The sequence below is a fragment of the Chelmon rostratus genome, chromosome 17 (assembly GCF_017976325.1).
Source record: "Chelmon rostratus isolate fCheRos1 chromosome 17, fCheRos1.pri, whole genome shotgun sequence".
NCBI lineage: Eukaryota > Metazoa > Chordata > Actinopteri > Chaetodontiformes > Chaetodontidae > Chelmon > Chelmon rostratus.
In genome coordinates, this window is record NC_055674.1 from 16,436,884 (window position 1) to 16,457,902 (window position 21,019).

General features: G+C 43.1%; 2 protein-coding genes across 2 annotated transcripts; one reads left to right on the forward strand and one right to left on the reverse strand.

Moving 5' to 3' along the window:
• Positions 1-44: 44 nt before the first annotated feature.
• On the reverse strand, positions 45-14,289 carry flii (FLII actin remodeling protein). The gene is made up of 31 exons (XM_041957698.1): positions 14,156-14,289; positions 12,688-12,798; positions 10,737-10,808; positions 10,494-10,574; positions 10,000-10,247; positions 9,790-9,893; positions 9,401-9,576; positions 8,961-9,118; positions 8,720-8,804; positions 8,263-8,410; positions 8,005-8,135; positions 7,789-7,896; positions 7,480-7,584; positions 7,083-7,262; positions 6,913-6,995; positions 6,630-6,704; positions 6,284-6,367; positions 5,973-6,144; positions 5,514-5,621; positions 5,195-5,386; positions 4,844-4,942; positions 4,614-4,703; positions 4,376-4,515; positions 4,005-4,239; positions 3,722-3,876; positions 3,572-3,632; positions 3,307-3,435; positions 2,945-3,051; positions 2,653-2,758; positions 2,465-2,530; positions 45-2,338 (listed from the first exon to the last, which is right to left on the reverse strand). The coding sequence occupies exons 1-31, from the start codon at positions 14,216-14,218 to the stop codon at positions 2,204-2,206; spliced, it is 3,807 nt and encodes a 1,268-aa protein (XP_041813632.1). The 5' UTR covers positions 14,219-14,289; the 3' UTR covers positions 45-2,203.
• Positions 14,290-14,962: 673 nt separating this feature from the next.
• desi1a (desumoylating isopeptidase 1a) lies at positions 14,963-20,469 on the forward strand. Its single transcript, XM_041957377.1, has 6 exons — positions 14,963-15,113; positions 15,450-15,471; positions 15,917-15,986; positions 16,642-16,751; positions 16,852-16,974; positions 17,781-20,469. Exons 1-6 carry the CDS (start codon positions 15,023-15,025, stop codon positions 17,869-17,871), a joined length of 507 nt encoding a protein of 168 aa, XP_041813311.1. The 5' UTR covers positions 14,963-15,022; the 3' UTR covers positions 17,872-20,469.
• The last annotated feature ends 550 nt before the right edge of the window (positions 20,470-21,019 follow it).

Genomic DNA, 21,019 nt, shown 5'->3' on the forward strand with positions numbered 1-21,019 from the left:
GACATGACAGTGACAAAAGAAGGCCAGATGACAAAATGTGTGATGTGAGATTTTATTTTTATATAAAATACATAAATAAAGCATCTGCAGGTGGCATCAGGAGCATGTGCACGTATTCATATACACATACATATGCGTGTAACACTCAAACACACTACCAGGCATACAGTTCACCCCACAAAATATAGTCTAACCAAAATGATGGTACTTGCAGCCATTGGAGAATATATAGATATCTTGCTTGGACCAATGCCTGCATACTGCACAGGTCACATGATCACAGGAAGCACTGCAGCAGTTCTGTAAATGGTTGACCCTCGAGGCAGCAACTGATCACAACTCCTCTGTTAACCATACAAACACAGCACTGATTAGAGATCACTGGAACCAGAGGTCACTATACTTAGATACATCTCTCATATGGTGCAAAAGATCTCCCATTAAAATTAGCAAATAAAGAATTTTGTTCCAAAACAAACATATTTGAAAAAGCAACACTTTAAAAATCAATGTTTGACAAAAATGTCTAAATCTTGAGCCGGCAGAATTTTAAACATCATGCATTTGCTTTTTCAAAAATGATAACACTACATTTTGGAAAGAAACTCTTCAGCTTTTCTTGTCCTGTCTGCTCAGGAAAAGCAAAATAAACATTTTGACAAGTTGAGTGCAGCCTGTAACAGAAGAATGTGGTTGGGCTCTGCTGATTGCACATTTGTTCTTAAACTTGAACATTAATTGAGGCTCGGTCTCACAGCCTGAAACTTGCACCTGGACCAGTTTTTTGTCCAAATAAATGCTAACTGTTGAATTTTCACATGGCAACGAAAATGACTGTCCACAGTGTGTTTACATGAAAGTCGTTTTGTTAGACTGAAACAGATCTCATACGAGACGGTTTCACTCTGCACTCGGATCAGCGGACAAGTTAGAGGAGGTGAGCAGAGCGACCAAACAGACTGTGGGAGAGGGGCGGTCCCCATTTCAACGAAGGCGCATGGGGGCAAACACACAAACATACCGTGTATAATCCGCACAACAGAAAAATATATGTATAAACCAACATTCCTCAGAAAAACAATTATAGTGCTGCTTTCTGTTCAGTCCCTCAGTGATGAAGAAAACGATACAAAATGTAAAATCAGACTTTCCTCTGCCTTAAACTGCTTCAGATGAGCTGCGCAAAACTGGCACAAAGCATGGAGGAGCGACTCCTACAGTGAAGAGCACTTTAACCCTGCTCCACTGAGAACTATTGACCATGCAGCACGAGCCTCGTGAAAGCAGCAGAAAGCAGATCGATATGTCCGGGATTCACCTCCCTTTGGGTTTTTATAAAGCCTCTGTCCACCTTAGACCTATTTTATCTCAAAACATAATTCTCTTCTTTCATTTAACAACAGTATTCAGACTGGCTGCTAAAAAAGCTTGTAGAAAAAAGAAAAAATATTTTGCTGTTTGAAAGGAAACAGCCGACAGCTTCTGGACCAGAAGAACTCTGACTGACTGGGATGTTGTGCTCAATTGAAATCTGTCCAGATGTTGGTCAAGAAGCTGGTAAACAGCAGCTGAGCAGGATGGAGGGAAGGGATCAGAGCTCAGGTAAAGCTAAGTTAGGCATAGACATCATCATCATCTTCTTCTTCTTCTTGATTCCACCCGGCACGGCTGCGTCCTGTTTTTGTTCCGTCCTCCGCACAGCTTCATATCCCACCGTTTCAGAAGCGGAGCGTGTTGCCTTGCTAAGATTTTGTGGAATATATCGTTTTTTTCTTTGACGTTTGTGCTCCTACCATGGCTAAGTAGGCTACAGAATGAAATGGTTTCTCTTTTTGTCTGTTTTTACGATCGGGAGTCTGCACAGGGTGTTTTATTATAAAAACTGATTGGATTCTCTACGTCATTCCTGTGTCTGACTTCTTGCCCGGCTCGATCTGCTCTGTGCAGCTTGACGTACCTTCTTTCAAAAAAGGGGCAGAAGGCAAAGACTAGATGTGTAATATCAGGGAAGCAGAGCGGAAAGCGGCTTCTGAAACGTGCTGCGGCGCCTCTGTCGGAATCATAAGCGTTGCCCTGAATGGCTGCTATCAGCTCTGGCGGCCACGACGCAGCCGTGCCCGGTGGAATCAAGCCGTTACTGGTAGAAAATTACATGGCATCGAATACATTTGATGTATTTGTGAGCGTTTCTGTATGTGTTTGTCTAGGAAGGGGGAGTTTTGAAGGCCCCCCAGGCGTGGAAGCAGCGTGTGAAGCAGTGGGGCTCGTTTCCCTTCCGCACCAGTCGCAGCTTCCTGGGGTGTTCAGTGTCCTTAGAGCGCATGTGCTGGATGTAAACCTGGAGAGGGGAGGGAGGAGACGGATATAAAACACTGAATCCACACACACACACACCGGACAGAAATGCACAAACATGTACACACAGACACACACACACACACACACACAGCAGTTTCTCACTAACCTGGCAGGCTTTGAGACTCAGTTTGATCTCCACCTGGCTGGTCTGAGTACCGACCCACATGTACACCTGAAGGAGGACAAGGAAGAAACAAAAAAAAAAGAGTGAAAAATCACAAAACAACAAATGAAATGGTGAAATCTGACCTACTCCACAGCAGACATTCAAACAAATCTATGATCAGCTGTTACCTCTTTGCCGTTGTCGAGCAGCATGATGTCATCATCAGCCAAGTCGTCCTGGCAGAAGTCTGAGCACTTCTCCGACACAGAGAAATAACCCTTCTCATTGGAACACCTGAGGGAGGAGAAATAAACAGCCGGAAAGTGAAGAGCAGACGATGTGAGAGAGAGGGACGAAAGAAGCACTCGAGTGGCAAAGAGAAAGTAGCAGCTTGTATTCAGAACTTATCATTCTACACACACTTCCTGTGGCTATAGTGACTCAATAACACCTAAATGTAAACAGATAATGTTCACTCACCTGAAGAGCCGAGCGTATTTCATATAATCTGCGTCTTCATCGTACTGCTTCTGAGAACCAATCCCCACCCAGAAGAAGTTCTCTGGCTCCTCCCCCTCATTAATGACCTGGCAGACAAATTGATTCATCAGTTTGACAGAAGACATTCATGCAAAATCCTTAACTGAGAGACATTAAAAAACAACAACAGAGAGAGAGAGAGAGGGACTGCACACAAGCAAACATTTAAATTTTATTTTAGGGAAAATTCTGTGTGTGTGTGTGTGTGTGTGTGTGGTGTGTGGGGGTATTCTTGAGTATTTCGAGTAGCATGCAGAATGAAAATGAAAGCTGAACAGACACTCGTGCACACACGCATTTACCTGTTTGCTGTACGTGTCGTCGAACATGCAGTTCATGATGTCCTCGGCCAGTTTGGCCTCGTCGGGGTCAGCAGCTCTGCCCACCCACGTGTAAACGATGCCCTGATTGTCTGTGCTCTCAAAAGGTACCTGCAGAAAACACACACACACAAATCATCTTTAAACCTTCGAACGAGCAGAAGCAGACAGTGGGGAGAAATACCTGGTGGGACAAACTGTTTCATTGTTATTATGGTACGATAAAAAAAATAAAAAGAATCATAACCTTGAGGATGAAGCAAAACTCTGAGTTGAGGTTGCTGGAATCTGTTCCAATCTGGATGGTCCTAAGAGAGAGATGAAAGCCAAATTAAAAAAAAAAAAAGCTTCTAAGAGCCAGTGCCGCTAACAGGTGCTAACAGTACACAACATCCACCTGGTGCAAAGTGCGCTGCCATTGGTGCGTATGTGGTAGAGGGAGGGCTGAGCAGCGTCAGTCTTCTGTTTCCTCTTCCCTTTGTGGATGATGAACTTCCTCTTGAAATGGGACAGGAACTTGAGGTTCTCCTGCTGTTGGGTCATACGCACCACCTAAACAGCAAGACGGGTTATACTTCTCAATTCAGCACAATACTGTACAAAGAACACAAGCAGATGAGAACACGTATGATGAGCCGGAGTCAAGAGGGTCGAATAATGAGCACAAATAATCCAGATACCTTCAGCTTTCCAGGGAACAGACTCTCAAACTTCTTTTGCAGGGAGAAGGTGAACGTGAGCCAGCCCATGTTGGAGGCCTGCCTGCCCTGCCAGAAATACACCACACACTGGAAGTCCTCCTCAGGCTGTTTGTCCTCCTCCTCCTCCGCTTTTCCTGCTCGTCCTCCTCCTCCTTCTTCACCGCCCTCGCCCTCCTTCTTCTCCTCGTCTTCGTACTCCACAGGCACCCAGTATCTACAGAGCAGACAGTGACTCACGTTGACAGAACCAAGCCAGGGGAGCCACTTCTCTTCTATGTTTCAAAGCACTAATTTTTTTTATTTAGCATATATGTACCTCTGACTACGCACACACACACACACACTCTTACCTGCAGAGGAAGACATAGCAGTCCTGGGTGTGGAAGTGCCCGAACTCCTCCTCAGGCAGGCGAGCAAACTTCTTCCCCTCCAACACAAATCCTTCCATGCCATCCAGATCCTCGTTCCACTCCTCCATCAGTTGTTCAGCCTGGACAGAGAAGGTGCAGGCGTGAGATTCGGGGCCTAAAAGATCGCTTTGTTTTTCGTGAGCGTAAAGGAAAACAACGAACGGGTGTGTGTTGTCACCTCGGTAAGGGGCATGGCAGGCTGCCGGGGAAGGAAGAGGGCCGTGAGGTCGGCTTTCATCTGGTCTTTCTGCTCTGCGTCCTTCTTCACCTGGGAGAGCAAACACAGATAAACACAAGCAGCTAAATCTGGAGGCTGTGCACATGCAACCAAATGGTAGCCTGCTATCAAAGTATCAACATTTACTTTTGTGTTTTGTTTTTGTTTAAACAAACACACACATCACTGACCTTGCCCTGGAGGTTGTCACTCTGTTGTACAGTCTCGGCTGCTCTGGTGTAGTCCACCTTCAACACATCATCCCAGTTCTTAAACTTGGACTTAAACACCTGAGGAAGAGAGTAAGATAAGGTGATACTGTGGATGAACTGTGTAGGATGTAGGTAAACTTAATAGTAGCATTCAACCAATGTGTTAACCATTGCACTGGGTTTGATATGCACGGTATTTCCAATGTGTAAAGTAAACATTGAATGAATTGTGTGTTTCTGTATGTACATCCATGTATCCGTGTGACTGGCAGACTTTTCACAGTCTCAGGTCTGCAGCGGCATTTGAAGCGGTGCGGTGCGAAGCGTCACCTGGCACTCGGTGCCCTCCAGGTTGCGGGTGACGCAGGCGTGTTTGGGCCGGTGCAGCATGGAGCAGATCTCCTGACCCAGTTTTAAGGCAGCAGCTCGCACGAGACGCGGGGACTTCCTCCCGATCCAGATGAACACGTCAGACCAGCAGTCCAGGATGTACACGCACTTTGTGTCCAGCAGGGACTGCAACTGAGGAGAGGGACGGAAATACGGAGAAGAGGAGAATGTTAAAAAAAAAATGCTAAAAGAAGTAAAGTAGGACAATGGAGTAGTGTGACAAAAAGGAAGGAGAGATGTAGGCAGAAGATAAACATACCAGTCTCAGCTCTGGCAGGGTGTCCAGTTTGATCTTGTGGTCCTTGTGCTCGACTGACAGCTTGTAGTTAATCTGCGGCAGCTCCAGGTAGCCCAGACCCAAGCCCACCTGCAGAACAATGACACAGAAAACATCAGTGAATTGAGACGCTATCTGTCATCATGACTTTGAAGAGTGGATACAGTCGGAGCAGTTTAAAAGCAGACAAATGCTGACAACTAATATTGTACCAGTTTGACTCAGTTACTTTATACAAACCACTTACAAAAACACAGTTAAAGTAACTTCAGGCCTGTGGTAAAGCTCAATATTCAATCCTACATTCCTTCTACAACACGGCCCAAATTGTATCACACCCACACAACCTGAATACTGCATGTGCACTTCTACTGCAGTCCACAACGAGCAACATCCACAGGCTGAAGCCGGGTAAAGAGAGCAGGACTGTACAAAGGTTACCTTGTAGAGTTTAGGTCTGATGGGAGAGAAGTCATCTGGTACGTGTTTCTTGATGTCCTCCGGTTGTCCTCCCAGTGGCTCCCAGAAACCCGGAGGCTCCTGGTTCTGCATGAGGGTCGTGATTTCTGCCTTCCCTTTACGCTCATTCTTATTTATCTTCTCTGCAAATAACCTGAAAGATGGAAAACAATGCACATGCGACACAGCTCTCACTACATTTATGGGCTGGAATTGGCAACAAGGTTTTTATTTAATGTTTGTGTTCCTCCAATGGATTTTCCTACCAAGTGGCCCAGACATTTGTGTCTTACCTGGCCTTTGTGGTGCTGCTGAGGGTAGCGTTGGCTCCTCTCCAGATAAAGATTTCCATTCCTGTGTCCAACAGGAAGACGTAGCTACCAAAAAGAGAAAGACAGGATGTAATGGTTCCACACTACATGGGACACAGTGTACGTATCAAAGAGCTGTAGGAACAAATGAGAAACTAGTAAGGGTTTGCAGTGATAATGTCAAACAGAGGGAAGAAGGATGGAAAGCATTAGAGAGCAGCGGACCTGTGTGTGTTAGGGAAAGAGTGTGTGAGTGTTGGAGGGTGTGGCAAACCACGCAAGTGTGAGTCATGTGGTGTGTAAGGCAGAGAGGGTGTGTGAGCGCTACCGAGGGTCGAGGGAGGAGGCCTTCACAGGCACAGACTCCAGCCTGATGTTTTTCTTGCCGTAAACTCTGTAAAACCTGAAAAACACACAGATGATTTAAATCAGAGAAAAAAAAGGTTGCAGACCAAGAAGACAAAAAAAAGAAGAAGCTGACAACATTATTTTGGACACCAAATGTGTGACTTTTGAGCAGCTTTTCTTCTTGTCTTTTGCATTTCTGAAGACATAACAATAATGGAAATGATGTAAGATGTGTTTTCTAAAAGCAGCTCCTTCCAGCTGACCTGACAGAATAGTGCGTGTCCTCCACAGTGTAGAATCCGCTGGCTGTTCCTCCCTCAATGTAGGAGATTTCATTGTTAAACACCTGCACACGAGACAAAAACTGTCATTTACAACAGCATGTGGGTGATTACTCAACCGGGTATAGTATGCACATTATGTTTCTACGTACAGCACTGAACTCGTCGCTCTCGTCTCCCATCTCCTCCCGTATCGTCCTGCACTCTGCTCCAAGGAAGTTTCGGAGGTTGACGGCATGGATGGCGGAGCCGGCCTTCTTGTCCAGAGTGGCCTCCTGGCCGATCCAGTAGAAGATCTGCCAGTTCAATGCGCCGTTGTCGTCCAGGAAGGTCTGCAATTTCAGAGAGAGGAGCGTCAGAAAGATGAGTGGAGGACAGGGGAGGAGGGGATCTGTCTTGACAAATAGAGCACATGAAAACTTGTTGTTCCAGCTGTAGCCATGAATAATTGACTTTGTTTGATTTATGCAATATGTCTGAGGATAATCTAAGTAAGATCAGTCTACTGACATGTATGTTGTGTAAATGATGGTGGATTTCAAGCGTTACCTTGAGGACTATGTAGCAATCAGCCTCATAGAACTTGCCATGGAAGGTTTCATCCACTGGGATGGGAACAAAGTTCTCTATCTGCCACACCGTTACACCTGGAACCTGTACGAAGGACAAATGGAAGAGATACATATACTGATATCTGTACAATGCAAAGCAGAAAAACCTAATCTGACACGTGTAGAATTGATCTTCAAAAAACAAACAAACAAAAACCTGAATTCTTTTCTAAACACGCCAAGTTTAAGGGCACTTTGCTTGGTTGTGGCTGAGAAAGGAGAGCGCAAACCCACACACGCACATTACCTGGCCTATGTCCTCGATAAAGTACTCAGAGTAGTCCAGGTGAGGTTTTTCTAGACTCTTGTCCCAGCGCCGGATCTTTAAATCACCGTATTTCAAATCCCCGTTCTCCTGCAAGATGAGCAGATTTCTTGATTTACAATGTAAATCAACCCTGTTGTGTTTATCATTCTTCCTGCGGCCTGTGTATCCATCCTTCCTTCTTATCTGTTTCCTTACCTCCAGGTTCTTCTTCTCCTGTGCGACGTCACTCATGCCCTTCAGCACCTGCTTCGCCTGGTCGTCCTGAGAACAGTCCTTCCTCCTCCTTAACCTCATCTTCCTCGCCAGGGGATCTCGAGGGCTGGCGCCTGGACACAAGTACGCACAGATTTAAGCCTCCAGGAGATACACAAGTATTGACAGTGGAACAAAAAGGCACATGTGGTGTATGTTCAAATACATTCCTGTGCAACCTTCGCACATTGTTACACACACCTCCTCCAGCTGCAGCTACAGTAGCAGGTGAGGCCCCGGCCAGCCGGAGCTGGTTCTGCAGGGAGAAGTCGATGTTGTACCACTCTGCTGCCCTGTCCACCGGTTTAGGAGGCATCACCAGGTTGGGGTTCTCTCGCACATCCAGCACCTACACAAAGATACAGTGATGGAAAAATGCTTGTGTGCACATAAAGTAAGATTTAATTAAATATATTTATTAGATGCAAACATTATGATGCTACAGAGCACTGCCTTTTAATTGCTAAATCATTACAGGTCCTGTATATTATCAGAATTTCTGTTTTAGCCAAGTGCCAAGTCAGCCAAAGTTATTTAATCCTCTTATTGACACTTTTACAAAGTTATCAAACCCACATTAAATCTCAATTTACCCGACAGAAATGCTATTTGACTGCAGTACTATCTGAGTACTTCACTAGTGTAGTGAGCACTGTACCTCTAAATCAGTCAAGAAGTGGATGGCCTCAGGCAGTGTTACCAGGCGGTTTTTATTCAGCACCAGCTTCTTCAGCTTGCCACACCTAGACGACAACACACAACCACATTAACCTCATATTCTTGTGTGGTGACAAAATGTGTCATGTAATAGATAAACTTCCATTAGCGATACATTTCTACATAGTGTGGCGGTGCATCAGTCACAGCACCATCAGTCTGTGTGTTTGTTCGAGTGCTACCTGCAGAGTCCCTCTGGGATAAGTTCCAGGTTGTTGTTCGCAGCCATGAACTCAGTGAGGCTGGACAGTTTGCCGACGCCTGGCGGAAGGCCGTCAAAGTCCAGTTTGTTAGAGTTCACATACAGCTTCTTCAGTTTGGACAGCTTACAGATTGCAGACTGGGAGGAGACACACGAGCAAATATTAAAACATCTTACACAAACTATAAAAGGAAATGCATACAAAAAAAACCTGCTAAGTTAATCAGTTTCACATTTTTTCCACATATTTCTGTGATAAAGATGGTTTGATTAGCTCAGGTTTTGAGTTATTCATCTCTCAGATATCTGCCATCACCCCAATAGTATCAAACCTCTTTTATTTTAACATTGCAACAACTCCACAACTTTGTAAACACTGGCAGTAAAAAGAGACAGTTCTGTTATTATTATTGTCCTTACAGGCAGTGAGGTGAGCTGGTTGCGGCTCAGGTTCAGTGTCTCCAGCTGAGTCCACTGGTCGATGCAGAGGGACAGTTCTGAGATCTGATTACTGCTCAGGTTGAGTCTCTTCAAACTGCCCAGTGAATAGAGGCACTCTGGCACCCGAGTCAAGTCATTACATGACAGGTCAACATCTGGGAGAGACGGGAGGGACAGAGGGAACATGTGTTGGTTAAAAGCCTGTTTCCCCTGACAGAGAGTTTGAGGATATACACAAAGTGACACATTTATGAAAAATGTACCACAGGCCCACAGGTAAAAGTAAGAAGGGAAATGTGCCAGGTCCCTGAATGAGTGGTCTGGAAGACAAAAAAATAGAGATGTGTGTGTGTGTGTGTGTGTGTCACCTGCTAAATGTGTCAGACCCTCCAGGCTGGTGGGCATGTTGCTCTGGGTCCTCTGGGTGTTCCTCAAGTGGAGAGTCTGTAATGCCACCATGGCTGGCAGCTGGCTGCTCACACACACAGAGATGAAGACATTCAACTTCACATAAAACCCAGATATTTCTGGACGTTTGCGTGCAGTAACACTAATGAGACAAAATCGCGTCTTCTTACCGCAGTTGGGCATGCATCAGCGGGTTGTTATTCAGTATGAGCGTCTGCAGGTGAACCAGGCGTCTCATCTGTGGTGGCAGGCTGTCCAGCTTGTTGTCGCTCAGGTCCAGGTACAGCAGGTCTGTCAGGTTGATGAACAGCTGGTTGGGGATGGAGTCTATGCTGTTGTGGCTCAGATTGAGCACCAGCATGTTCCTGCTGTTCTCCAGGTCTCTGGGGATCTCTGACAGCTGATTGTAGCTCAGGTCCTAAAAGGAGAATAAGGGAACCATTATGTGCTCTTCCTTACAAACAATATCTGCAAGTCAGGGGTGTTTCAGAAGAGTACAATTTCATAATTAATTGAAAAAGAGGGAAGGTGACTGATCTAAAGTTAATGTAGTAGGCCAGAAATAAAGGGAGAGGATGCTTGTTGTTGGAAAAGGAGTGAGGAGACTGTAAAAACGAAAGTCTTCTAGGGTGTCAAAGGCAGAGAAGGTGAGATTATTATGTACCAGCACAGAGAGATCATCAAGCTGAAAGATGTCATCTGGGACTCCAGAGTTTTTCAGGTTGTTGGCTCTGGCTACCACCGCCTGCACACATGGTAGAAACAGACCGGACAGGTTATTAGACTGAAATCAACAGTATTAACAAACAATTTACCATGATTAGTGCTTATGGCTAGTGGCTAGTTTCCAAAGACATCTACATTTGCTTCATGTGCATTTCCTCGTGCATGTGTGAGTGTCAGTTACCCGTAGGTTTGGTAAACTGGACAGTTCTCCATGTAGGGTGGTCAGGCTGTTGTGACTCACTGAAAGATGCTCCTAAAGAAGGAAAAATAGGAGGTTTCGTTTACAGATACACAGTGCACTGCGCAAACAAAACACAGTCGTCTAAAATCCCGTAAATATGCCCTACAAGGTCACTGCTGTGCGGTGTACTGCTTGAACTAATGCCCAGTTGTCTCCAAATAAAATGATCTAACTATAAACAGGATCAAATCAAAGCAGATTTCAGCTAAACACACCGTAGACACTGTGGCTCCTAGCCATGATAACTGACTAATCTTATTTACCTACACCACCTGGTAAGGTCAAGCATGTTAACATAGATCATTCTTTGACTGTGGCCTGCTCACTGCAGCTTTGGATGTCGAGGTTAGATAATCTCATCAGAGATATTGAGGATTAAAGTAGTTCTTCAATCAGGTGAGGATTCACTAAGAAAGTGCACCAATCGGCTGATGTGATGTCCTCTGTTACTCATCCATGAAGTTAATAAAATAATATGCTTTGACTCAGAGATTAACAACACTGCTACCAACAATGCAGTAAAAGATGACAGTAGATTTATTTTATTGTAGTTATCTTAATTTTATTCTTTCTAATATTTCTTATTATCTTGTTTCTAACATGGGGGTTGCAATGAAAATTTCATTGACATGTCATACTCAATGAAAATAAATAATCATGAATCTTGAATCTGGATAGTTAAAAGGTCTTAATAGGGTATCCAACAGCCTATCACACAGCAGAAATAAACACAACAACAGCCTGTCAGTCTGCAGTTTCTGCCGTAATGCATGCCAAGTACATGCACATTTCCGACTGCACAGCACTGTTTGAGCTACCGGAGTAGAAAGTGGATTTGATCATGGATGGATCAAGGGGTACAATATGACTTTGCCTCTCTGCCTATGCTCTGTGCCACTGTCTGTTTGCACAAGGGCGGGGCAGAGCTCCTCCATACACAGAGAGAACAGCTGTGTAACATCAGAGCAGAGCCCACAGCAGAGGAAGTGAAACAGACTTTAGGATATATTTTACTAGAGACAATGACAACAATGCTCATTCAAGTGCAACAAAAGAGTGACAGTATGACTAATTTATCAAACCCCTGTTAAACAAGCAGAACACAAACTTGCAGAAATGTGACTGTCACTCCGGCTTCAGTAACTTGCTGCACCAAATCCACACATGCTTTGTTTTACACAGCCATACGAAGCTTGTAATGCTAAAGTGCCAAAAGTCAACTCATACTATCTTCCAAAGCTGAGGAAACTGTTGACAAATAAGGTAACATGATGTCAATTAAAAATGATGTGGTTTGGATATCTCAAAAACGACAAAGAGCCTGCAAAATAGGCTGTCGGCCTGCGCCAACCAAGACAGGAAACACAACAGATATTTTCCATCACCTAAAAAGCTACATCCCATTGACCACACCATTATTTAAATAAGATACAAGCCAAGCTCACTTGTATTGTTTTGTTAGGGCAGATAAAGCATGTTGTTTACATCTAGATGCTATTCAATCACAAAATCTTGTTTACCTTGCCATTTTTGCACAATTAAATGTTTACATTATGTTTTCTATTTTTATGTTAATAAGCTGTATTCTGAAGTTTAACTAATGAACCACCTGGTTTCTTTAGGCTTCAGACATTATCAGGATATTCAAACTGGCAGCACTATCAAATTATGTACCATAATAAATATTGACATTAATCAATATGGAAAAAAACTATCAGGATTTTTTGCAATATTGCCTGGCCCTAGATGGCACACAAAATAGGATAAATCTAGGTTTATATAGTAGAAGACAAGTCTAGAAAACGAATGTCATGAATTAATGCATTCATATTTAGAGATGCGAGGACATAAGATAATTAGGCTAAGTAGCAAACTGCTTTGTATGTCTCACCAGCTTCTGCAGAGAGGCCAGCTCCTCTGGGAGGTAACACAGTCCCGTCCTGTTCAGCTTCAGCCATCGCAGACTGCTCATACACTTGACATGCTCAGGAAAGTACCCACCCTGTAAAGACAGACAGGGAGGACAGAGGTGGGAGACAAAGAAGGAGAAGTGGAGAAGGAAGGAAGTTCTGACATCAGCAATACTGGTAATGACTTTATTTATCAATGCTGTGTTGCTGTTTTTTTCAGAATAGTGTTGTGAAATTGTGATAGAGTTGGTCAAAGGTGCATGCCTGTATAACATACTGCTCTCATTCATTTACCAAAATCACTTGAACCTGAAATATAGACATAAGATCCTAGATATTGTGTTACCATAATACATCTGTTTAACAGACCTGGCTGAAATCATTTCATACAAGGCCAGCAAATAATGCAAACCACTTAAGGTTGTGAATATAGAATAATGAGAACTGTAACTTCAATGTACGTTTCAACATACAAAATTAACAGTTGACATCACCCTTGGTTTCACCATCATTGTCTGTGGTTGTGACTGGACAGATCAGACAACTTTTATCATTTACAAATCAGCTACATGAGTGAATGCATCAGGAATCTGGCCAGCTGTGAACTTCAGTCTGTGTTATCTTTCACAGTCAACAGTGCAGCCTACAGTCGATTTAGGGCACAACTCGGCAGAGGAAATGATGTCATCCCACACTGGCTGAAATCAAACTGGAACAATCAGCCAATCACTAAATAATACATTAACAAGTTATTTCCAGCCATTTTATCAGTACTACTTTCAGACATGACACTTAGTCATAAACATACTCATAGTCCTGTCAGTTCAAATACCTGCCAGATGATCCCAGCTGTCACTGCTGCTAGCCGGGCTGCTTTTCCAGCCTCCTAAATTAACGCTGAGCTCGCAAAGTATATCAAAAGCTACAAGTATGGCGACACTGGGTGGCTGCAATCAGTCAGCAAACTCTACAACGTCAGCTAACGTTATTGTTTTTGGTGGTAGCAATATTTAAGTTAACCTAAACACAGATAACGCTGACATGTTCTGTCACATATCTTGAGCTTTTGAGCCAACACAGAAGCTAAATTAACTAGCTAACGTGGCGCTGGAAATAAGAGGTACGTTATCCCAAACCTACGCAGATAATAACGAAACAACAAACAAAGTAAAGAAGCACCCTTCACAAACTCAGTACCCTAAAAAGATATCTGTTAACCACCGGGCAGGAAGCTGAAACCAGACTTCTACTTTGTCCATGTCAAACATCTGACAACTGGCTAACGCCCAATGCTAGTTACGTTAAGCTAAGCTAGTGTTCCAGCGAGCTCAGCGTTTAGCTGTTTGTAGCTATGAGTCTCCAACTTGAATTAGCTTTAGCCAGCTAGCTAAACATATTGGTAGCTCAGCGATGGATATAAAATCAACGAATACTGCTGAATATCCTTACTTTGAAGTCGTTTCCACTGAGGTCTACCCCCCTTATGAAGGGAAGGACTCCGGTGGCAGCCATTTCTGGTTTATGTCAGCTGCTCAGCCCTCAACTGTCTATTTTGGTCCAGCAGCAGGGAGGGCTCTTATAATACACCATGGGCTGGTAGACTTCTGTTCTTCTTTTAAATTTCAACGGTGGTTCACAACCAGCGTTTCAGGTGCATTACCGCCACCCTCTGCTTCGGAATGTGGACCAGAGACTAAACTAATCTGTCTGCGCCCTCCAGCGGCCATCACCGTGTACAATACATCCATGACCGTGAGTGTCCTGATTTTAGATAAAGACTTGCTAATTAATCTGGCCCAATATTTAAAATCTGAGACATCAGTCTGTGTTTAAAAGTAGTAGATTTATGACCTTCATTCAACAAAAACGTCTTCTTTTTCTTCTTCTTTTACTTCATTGAAATGTGGGACACTAGATTGCTAAAACCAGTCTCAAGACTTTGTCTCCGTCAGCGGATGGGACGTCGAGTTGTTAATTTGCTTGTGAAACACTCTTTGATCGTGTTTACATATTCAACAAAATCCGATGTCAGCTATTACAGTTAGATTATGTCAAGTCATTAAGAGATAGCGGTTTTACCAGAAAAGATGCAAATTTCTTTCAAAATAAAGCTATCCTTAAGGAACGCTTACGATGCATCAAACGTACCTTCTCGAAAAAATAATTTATTTTGAAAGTCATGGAAGCGGAAGTGTTTCACGTTTGTTTTAGACGTGATGACATCATTCATAGCGCCTCCCAGTCAGCTGTGCCGTTTTGTGTATCGAGCTTAGCCAGCCGACAGACTAATAAAAAGGTTATTTTCGTGTTTTAATCATGGATAAGAATGCGACGCGGTACAATGTACAACTATATATTTACGATCTATCGCGAGGAATGGCCCGCAGCCTCAGTCCCATCATGTTAGGTAAGACCAAATAATAAGCGTTGCAGCCCGGCCTTGGGGACAAATGAGCGATAATAACAAATACCGGGTGGAGATGGAGATGGAGATGTAGTTGCTACCGTTGACTGTACTGATATTTGAGTCACGGCCCAGCTATTTTTTTTTATTAAATATATTTACCAAATAAATTGTATGACGTGGCTGATTTATGTTCCTGCATCCTAATGAATGGTTCAAAGGTCGTTAAGGGGGCTTCACAAACTGCTACACTTGAAAGTTAAAGCTCCACGGAGCTGCTTGCAGGGAGCATCATCTGCTGCCTCCTTCCTCTCACTGCTGTTCTCCTTTGTGTTGCAGGAAAGCAGCTGGACGGGATCTGGTATGAGTCTTTTCTCTGTTATTTTGACAGCTGGCTTGCCTGGATCCTAAAAGTCAGACCTCCTGACTATATGTGTGCATCCAGCAGGTGTAGGCCAGTGACCCATTTCTGGTCCCAGATCAGAAAACATGAGGCATGAAAAATCCCTTTTTAAAAAACACAGAACACTGCTGAAGACTGCTGCCGGCAGTGTGTCTAATTCTGTCTGCAGCTTGCTGTTTGTTCATTCATTTATTTTTATATATTTTGCGGAATTTTGCCTCAGGTAATTTGAGAAAATTCAGGAAATCTTACAGTGAAGCCTAATTAGAGTTGTGTGATAGTGGGTACACCCAGGCTGCATTTTTCCACTTAAATTGTCATCACTGTGATAATTGAGTCAATTGTCATTGAGTCGTTTCTCACCTGACTTTACCCCCGTCATAATTTTGTGCTTTCCTTGCAGGCACACGGCTATAGTGGCATACGGTGATGAGTTCTTCTTCGGAGGGGAGGGGATCTCTAGCTGTTCACCGGTGAGTCTGTAACAAGAGGACTGACTCCAAGCTTTCATTTCGTTTCTTAGCACTTTTTTTTTACTTCCCTCCTTGTCTCTGACAGTCAGTTCCTAAGCAGCTGTGCATTGTAGGTTTTATCAAATGTTACTCAAACAAGAGTTGATAGTGTTTTGTTTTTTTTCCAGTCATATATATATAATAATACTTATTTTGGTGCTTTAGTGAATATTTCTAGCAGCAGTATGTATATGCAGTACTGCATGTCGGAGCGACTCAAAATAAACTACAGCGTCCACGCTCATTGTAATGAAAGGAACTTGTTTCACAGTGCAACAGTCTGGCTCATTGTTGTGTTTTGGACAGCAGTGGAGCTCTATGGCACAGTGGGCTAAGGCTCCACAGATAGCACCTGTTAGTGTGATAAACATGCAGCAAAAGAAGCCTAAAACCTGCCGTGTGATGTTTGAAATACCTGAATGTCTTTGTTCTGTCAAACAGATGATGATACAAATCTGCCGTTGAGAATCAGTTCACCCTCAGACTTCTGGATTTTGTGTGTAACAAAGCTGCTTCTCACCTCCTCAGAGATAGCTGGAGCAGTGAAACCTCAGTGACGTGATTACTCTCTTCAGCAGCATTCTGTGAGTCTTTGTGTCTGCTGTGTGTCTGTCAGGGTGGGACGATGCTCGGTCCTCCAGACACAGTGGTCGAGCTGGGCGAGACTGAAGTGTCTGAGGAGATCTTCATGGATTACCTCTCTTCTCTGGGAGAAAGCACCTACAGGTCGAGTATCCGCCTCTTCTTCTCCCCTTCTTCTCGTCCCTCTGCTGTTATCTGACGCATCAACCGTCTTCCCTTCTCTTCCCTTCTTCTCCCGGCTCAGAGGTGACAGGTATCGTCTGTTCGAGCACAACTGCAACACCTTCACCAACGAGGTGGCTCAGTTCCTGACGGGCAGGTCCATCCCCTCCTACATCACCGACCTTCCTTCTGAGGTCCTCTCCACGTGAGTGTGAAAGCTGCACAGTCTCATATGACCTCATGGGTGTCCAGATGAAATCGAAGCAAATCTGGCTTTAAACTTCAAAGTACCAGCTAAAGTGATCATTATGGTTCCCTAGCCTCAAGTGCACTGACATTTCTAATCATGTACAGCTAAATCATAAAACATAACGATTATTATAACACCCAACTTTGTATCCTGTGTGTCTGTTGCACAAATGATGATGATGATGATGTAACCCCCAGAGGAGTTTTTACTGTGCACGAGCTGGACTTCTTCAAGAGCGCTGAACTGTTGTGAAAACCCGCTCCGATCTCTTTGCAGCCGTCACACGGCCACTCACACGGGAGACACGAGTTCTGTCACAAATTCAACTTTGCCACATTTGCTGCAACTAGCAGCACTAGTTGCTGCTGTAATAATGACAAGGCTCACAGTTTCCACTGTAGCTGCTTTTGTTTGTCCCCAAACCCGCCTTAAAAAGATGCTCATTCTCCGTACGGACACAGCAGTGCACGGTGGCAGCTGAGTGGATTACATTGTGTAGATGTTACTTTAAATGTGGTGGCATCCTCAAGTATTTCTATCAGCAAGGCCGTGACAGAACAGTTATACAACTGTATTCTCTGTAGAAGCCAATGCTAATTACATCTCTTAAGTGGAAAGACCTCAAGCACTTTTTTTAAACCCTACTGGAAAACAAAAACAGAGACAGTCTGTTCTTATGCAGTGAACAGGATATAAATGTGCAATTCAGGCCTAAAACAATCTGTTCTTTGTCAGTTATACCAAATCAAATCTGCCTCCAGACCGTTCGGCCAGATACTGCGGCCCATCCTGGACTCCATCCACATCGCCCCTCCAGGAGGGAACGTCATCAACGGAGGGAGGAACGTCTAACCTGAGAGGGCAGCGGGGCCACAGAGTGTTCGCAAGGTCACTTCCATTGTAGTCAGCCAGTGAGAAGTCTCAAACTAATCGTCTTTTTTTCTGTAAATAAGCTACACGCTGAAGCCGATGGGTTTTTGTAAGATAAGACTGCTGACCAGTTAATCCTTAAAATTCATGATTTAAATCTAATTTCCTCCTTAAAACCTTGTTGGTTCATGAGTAGTACTTAGAGGGAGCTCACGGCTCGTTAAGTCTGAACGCGTCAAATTCAATGTGCTGATAAGTGGGTTTACCGGCAAAGCCAGGTATCAAAACAGTTACTTTCCTTCACTTTGATGAATGTTGCCTTCTAAGAAATACATCTACTATAAGTCGGATATCCAGCCAAACTTACTCAGAAGTGAAATGTAACATTTAGATTTGAGGCACTGCAACTTAATTGAGCTAATCTTAATTTATGTGTTTTCTCCATAACATAGAAATATTGCACTTTTAACCACATTTATCCAATAGCTGTTATTAAACCACATACAACATTAAAATACCTCTTGCACATTAGTGCATCCAGCTTATTAAGTACTTAAACATTTGTACTCAGGTACAAAATTCTCCTTTTCTTTAATTTAAGTTGGAATTTAACTTTTCCCCCATTTTGGCTCTATGGTGTTTATATAATAGAGATTTCAGTTATTCAGTTCAGTTATTTAAGAAGGAATTTAGCTCTTTAGCTTTTTTTCACCACATATCAGGTTTCACACATGGTTTCTGCAGCGAGAATCACCTGCTGCTGACTACAATGAATTTAATCTGAGTGCACACTTTTGCAAAGGTCTGTTTAATATATTCAATCGAGTGGATGCAGGTTGATGGAAAATAAGGACGCTGCATCTTGAGAGTCTTTTAATGTCAATCATATTTAAATTTTGCACTCTTATCATTTCTTTTACTTCTCTTTGTTGTTTGGTAGCCTGTCGTTCATTTCCCATCAGCGATCCTTTTTATGCCTGTAGTAACTGTCTTTACTGTTTTTGTTTGAACTCGTCTGTGGTCGCCTACTTACTGACACCTTACGTTATCATTCCACTTGTCACATGATTTGTGATATGACATACAGCAGGTGATTGATGCCACTCCGAGGTTATAAGATTAGAGGGGGATATAAAATTTGTGTTGTCTCCGATTGGAATGAGTTCACTGTAAATTCAGTTATTCCTGTGTATGTGAAAGCAAACCCTGGTCGACATTTGTTAACAGCAGAGTTGATTACAAAAGTGTATGTCCTGCAGGGCAAGAAACCAACACAAGAAACCGTTTCAGAGTGCTGACAAATCATTTTCCAGATAGTCCTGGTCCTTTTTTAAAAGATTTTTGACAACAAAAGCAGTTTTCTTGGTCAGAAATAACCAAACATGAAGGGTTTTGATATTAAACCTACCCTCTGATATGAAAGCGAGCCACAGCCCTGTTATATGACAGAAATTGTGCCTCCTGGCCTTGTTACCAGCTCCACAGGGGGATGCTGATCATAGAGACATTTCGTCATACAGTATTATGAAATACACACGTTGCCATGTGAGTGATTCTAAACTCCTGCACATCCACAGATTTTTTTAAAATGTAGAGTTGACCATAACGCTGTACTGTCAACTTAATAGCAGCCTGCTCGAGTCCTTTAACAACCACCAGAGTGTGTTTCATAGACAACACACCTCTGTGCCTTCATTTCCCTCTGCTTGGCTGCAGTCACACTGTTGGGAGCTGGCATGGTTATCATATAGCACAGATGGTAACTGCCGATGTGTAGTTAGTTTACGAGTAGTTTATGATGCCCCAGAAATCTTAATATTTAGAATACGCAAATGAGGTGAAAGGAGTTAGAGGCAGAGGCGAACTGTAGGAAACGTAAGCAGTTGGAAGTATTCCAGATGAAACAACATCTGGATCCAGTGACACTCACAGCCTATAATCCCAGTGCATTACACGCTGCACTCTGCCACCAGAAAGAACACACAGCTGTCTGATTTCAAGATAATACACAGATCCCATGTTTTAGGGGTCATCTGATTTAGACAGTGTTAAACACATGAACCATATTGAACCTCACGAGCCTGAAGGGAGTGACGGATGAAAGAAGCACAGAAAAACACGAGATCTCAAAGAGCGGTTAAACCAGCATCAACCTTCATTGTGTTCTCCTGCAATAAATAACCCGTAGACACCTTTTACCTTCCAAGCAGTCGCCATCACTCGGCACTCGAGGCTTGACCATTTCTCTCGCACAGAAATACTGGGTGTGCAAACATTTCAAAACTTTATTTTTCATAAGGTTTAACCTGACATTTTAAGCTACTTTTAGGTTAATTCCCCTTTAAGATACTAGAAAGCTCAGGTGAATCTGGGACCTGTTATTTTGCCTTCTGCTATCCAACTAACTGACATGCTAACCAGACCACTGAAATGTATTATGGCACAAGTCACCCTTTGTTGCTCTGATATATGTTGTTGCTGGCTGCTACCTGTAATGTGAAATTGCAACAGATGTTTATAGATATTATTCCCTATTTAAGTCATCTATCTAAATATAGTAGATATGTTTATGCATATTGTTTGTGTATTTTTTTTTTTTTTTTGTAATTCTAACTACATATAAAGCCATTGACTGCAAATGTGAGAACCTCTGGTGTAATTATTGACCTTTTCAAATAGCTTCTGGTTATTCGCAGTTTCTTAAAATGCACATGCATGATTTTGTTTTTCACAGATCGCACATATGATAGAAATATAGTAACAGTTCCATTTGTATAAATACACACATTTATGAATTGTCATCTTAAGGACGACAGCATGTGCACAGTCTCAAAATAATGCAAAACTGTCAAAGCCAATCGATAAAAGAAAAAAAGGGTCTAGCAGAATTTAAATTCAAGGTGTATCCGTACACTAAAATCTCAGTTCCTTATTAGATTAGAAACACTTTAGTAATAATTAGTAATCACATTCATGTGGGTAAAATATCCTTGTTAAGAGGGGAAAAAAATATGAATAGATATACAAGCAGGCCTGGAATTTGTATGTGTTGGGGCAAGACCACTTCCTCTGCAGCAGGGCAGGTTTTTAAGGGCATCAAAAATATTTTTGATATAATATTTACTTTCAG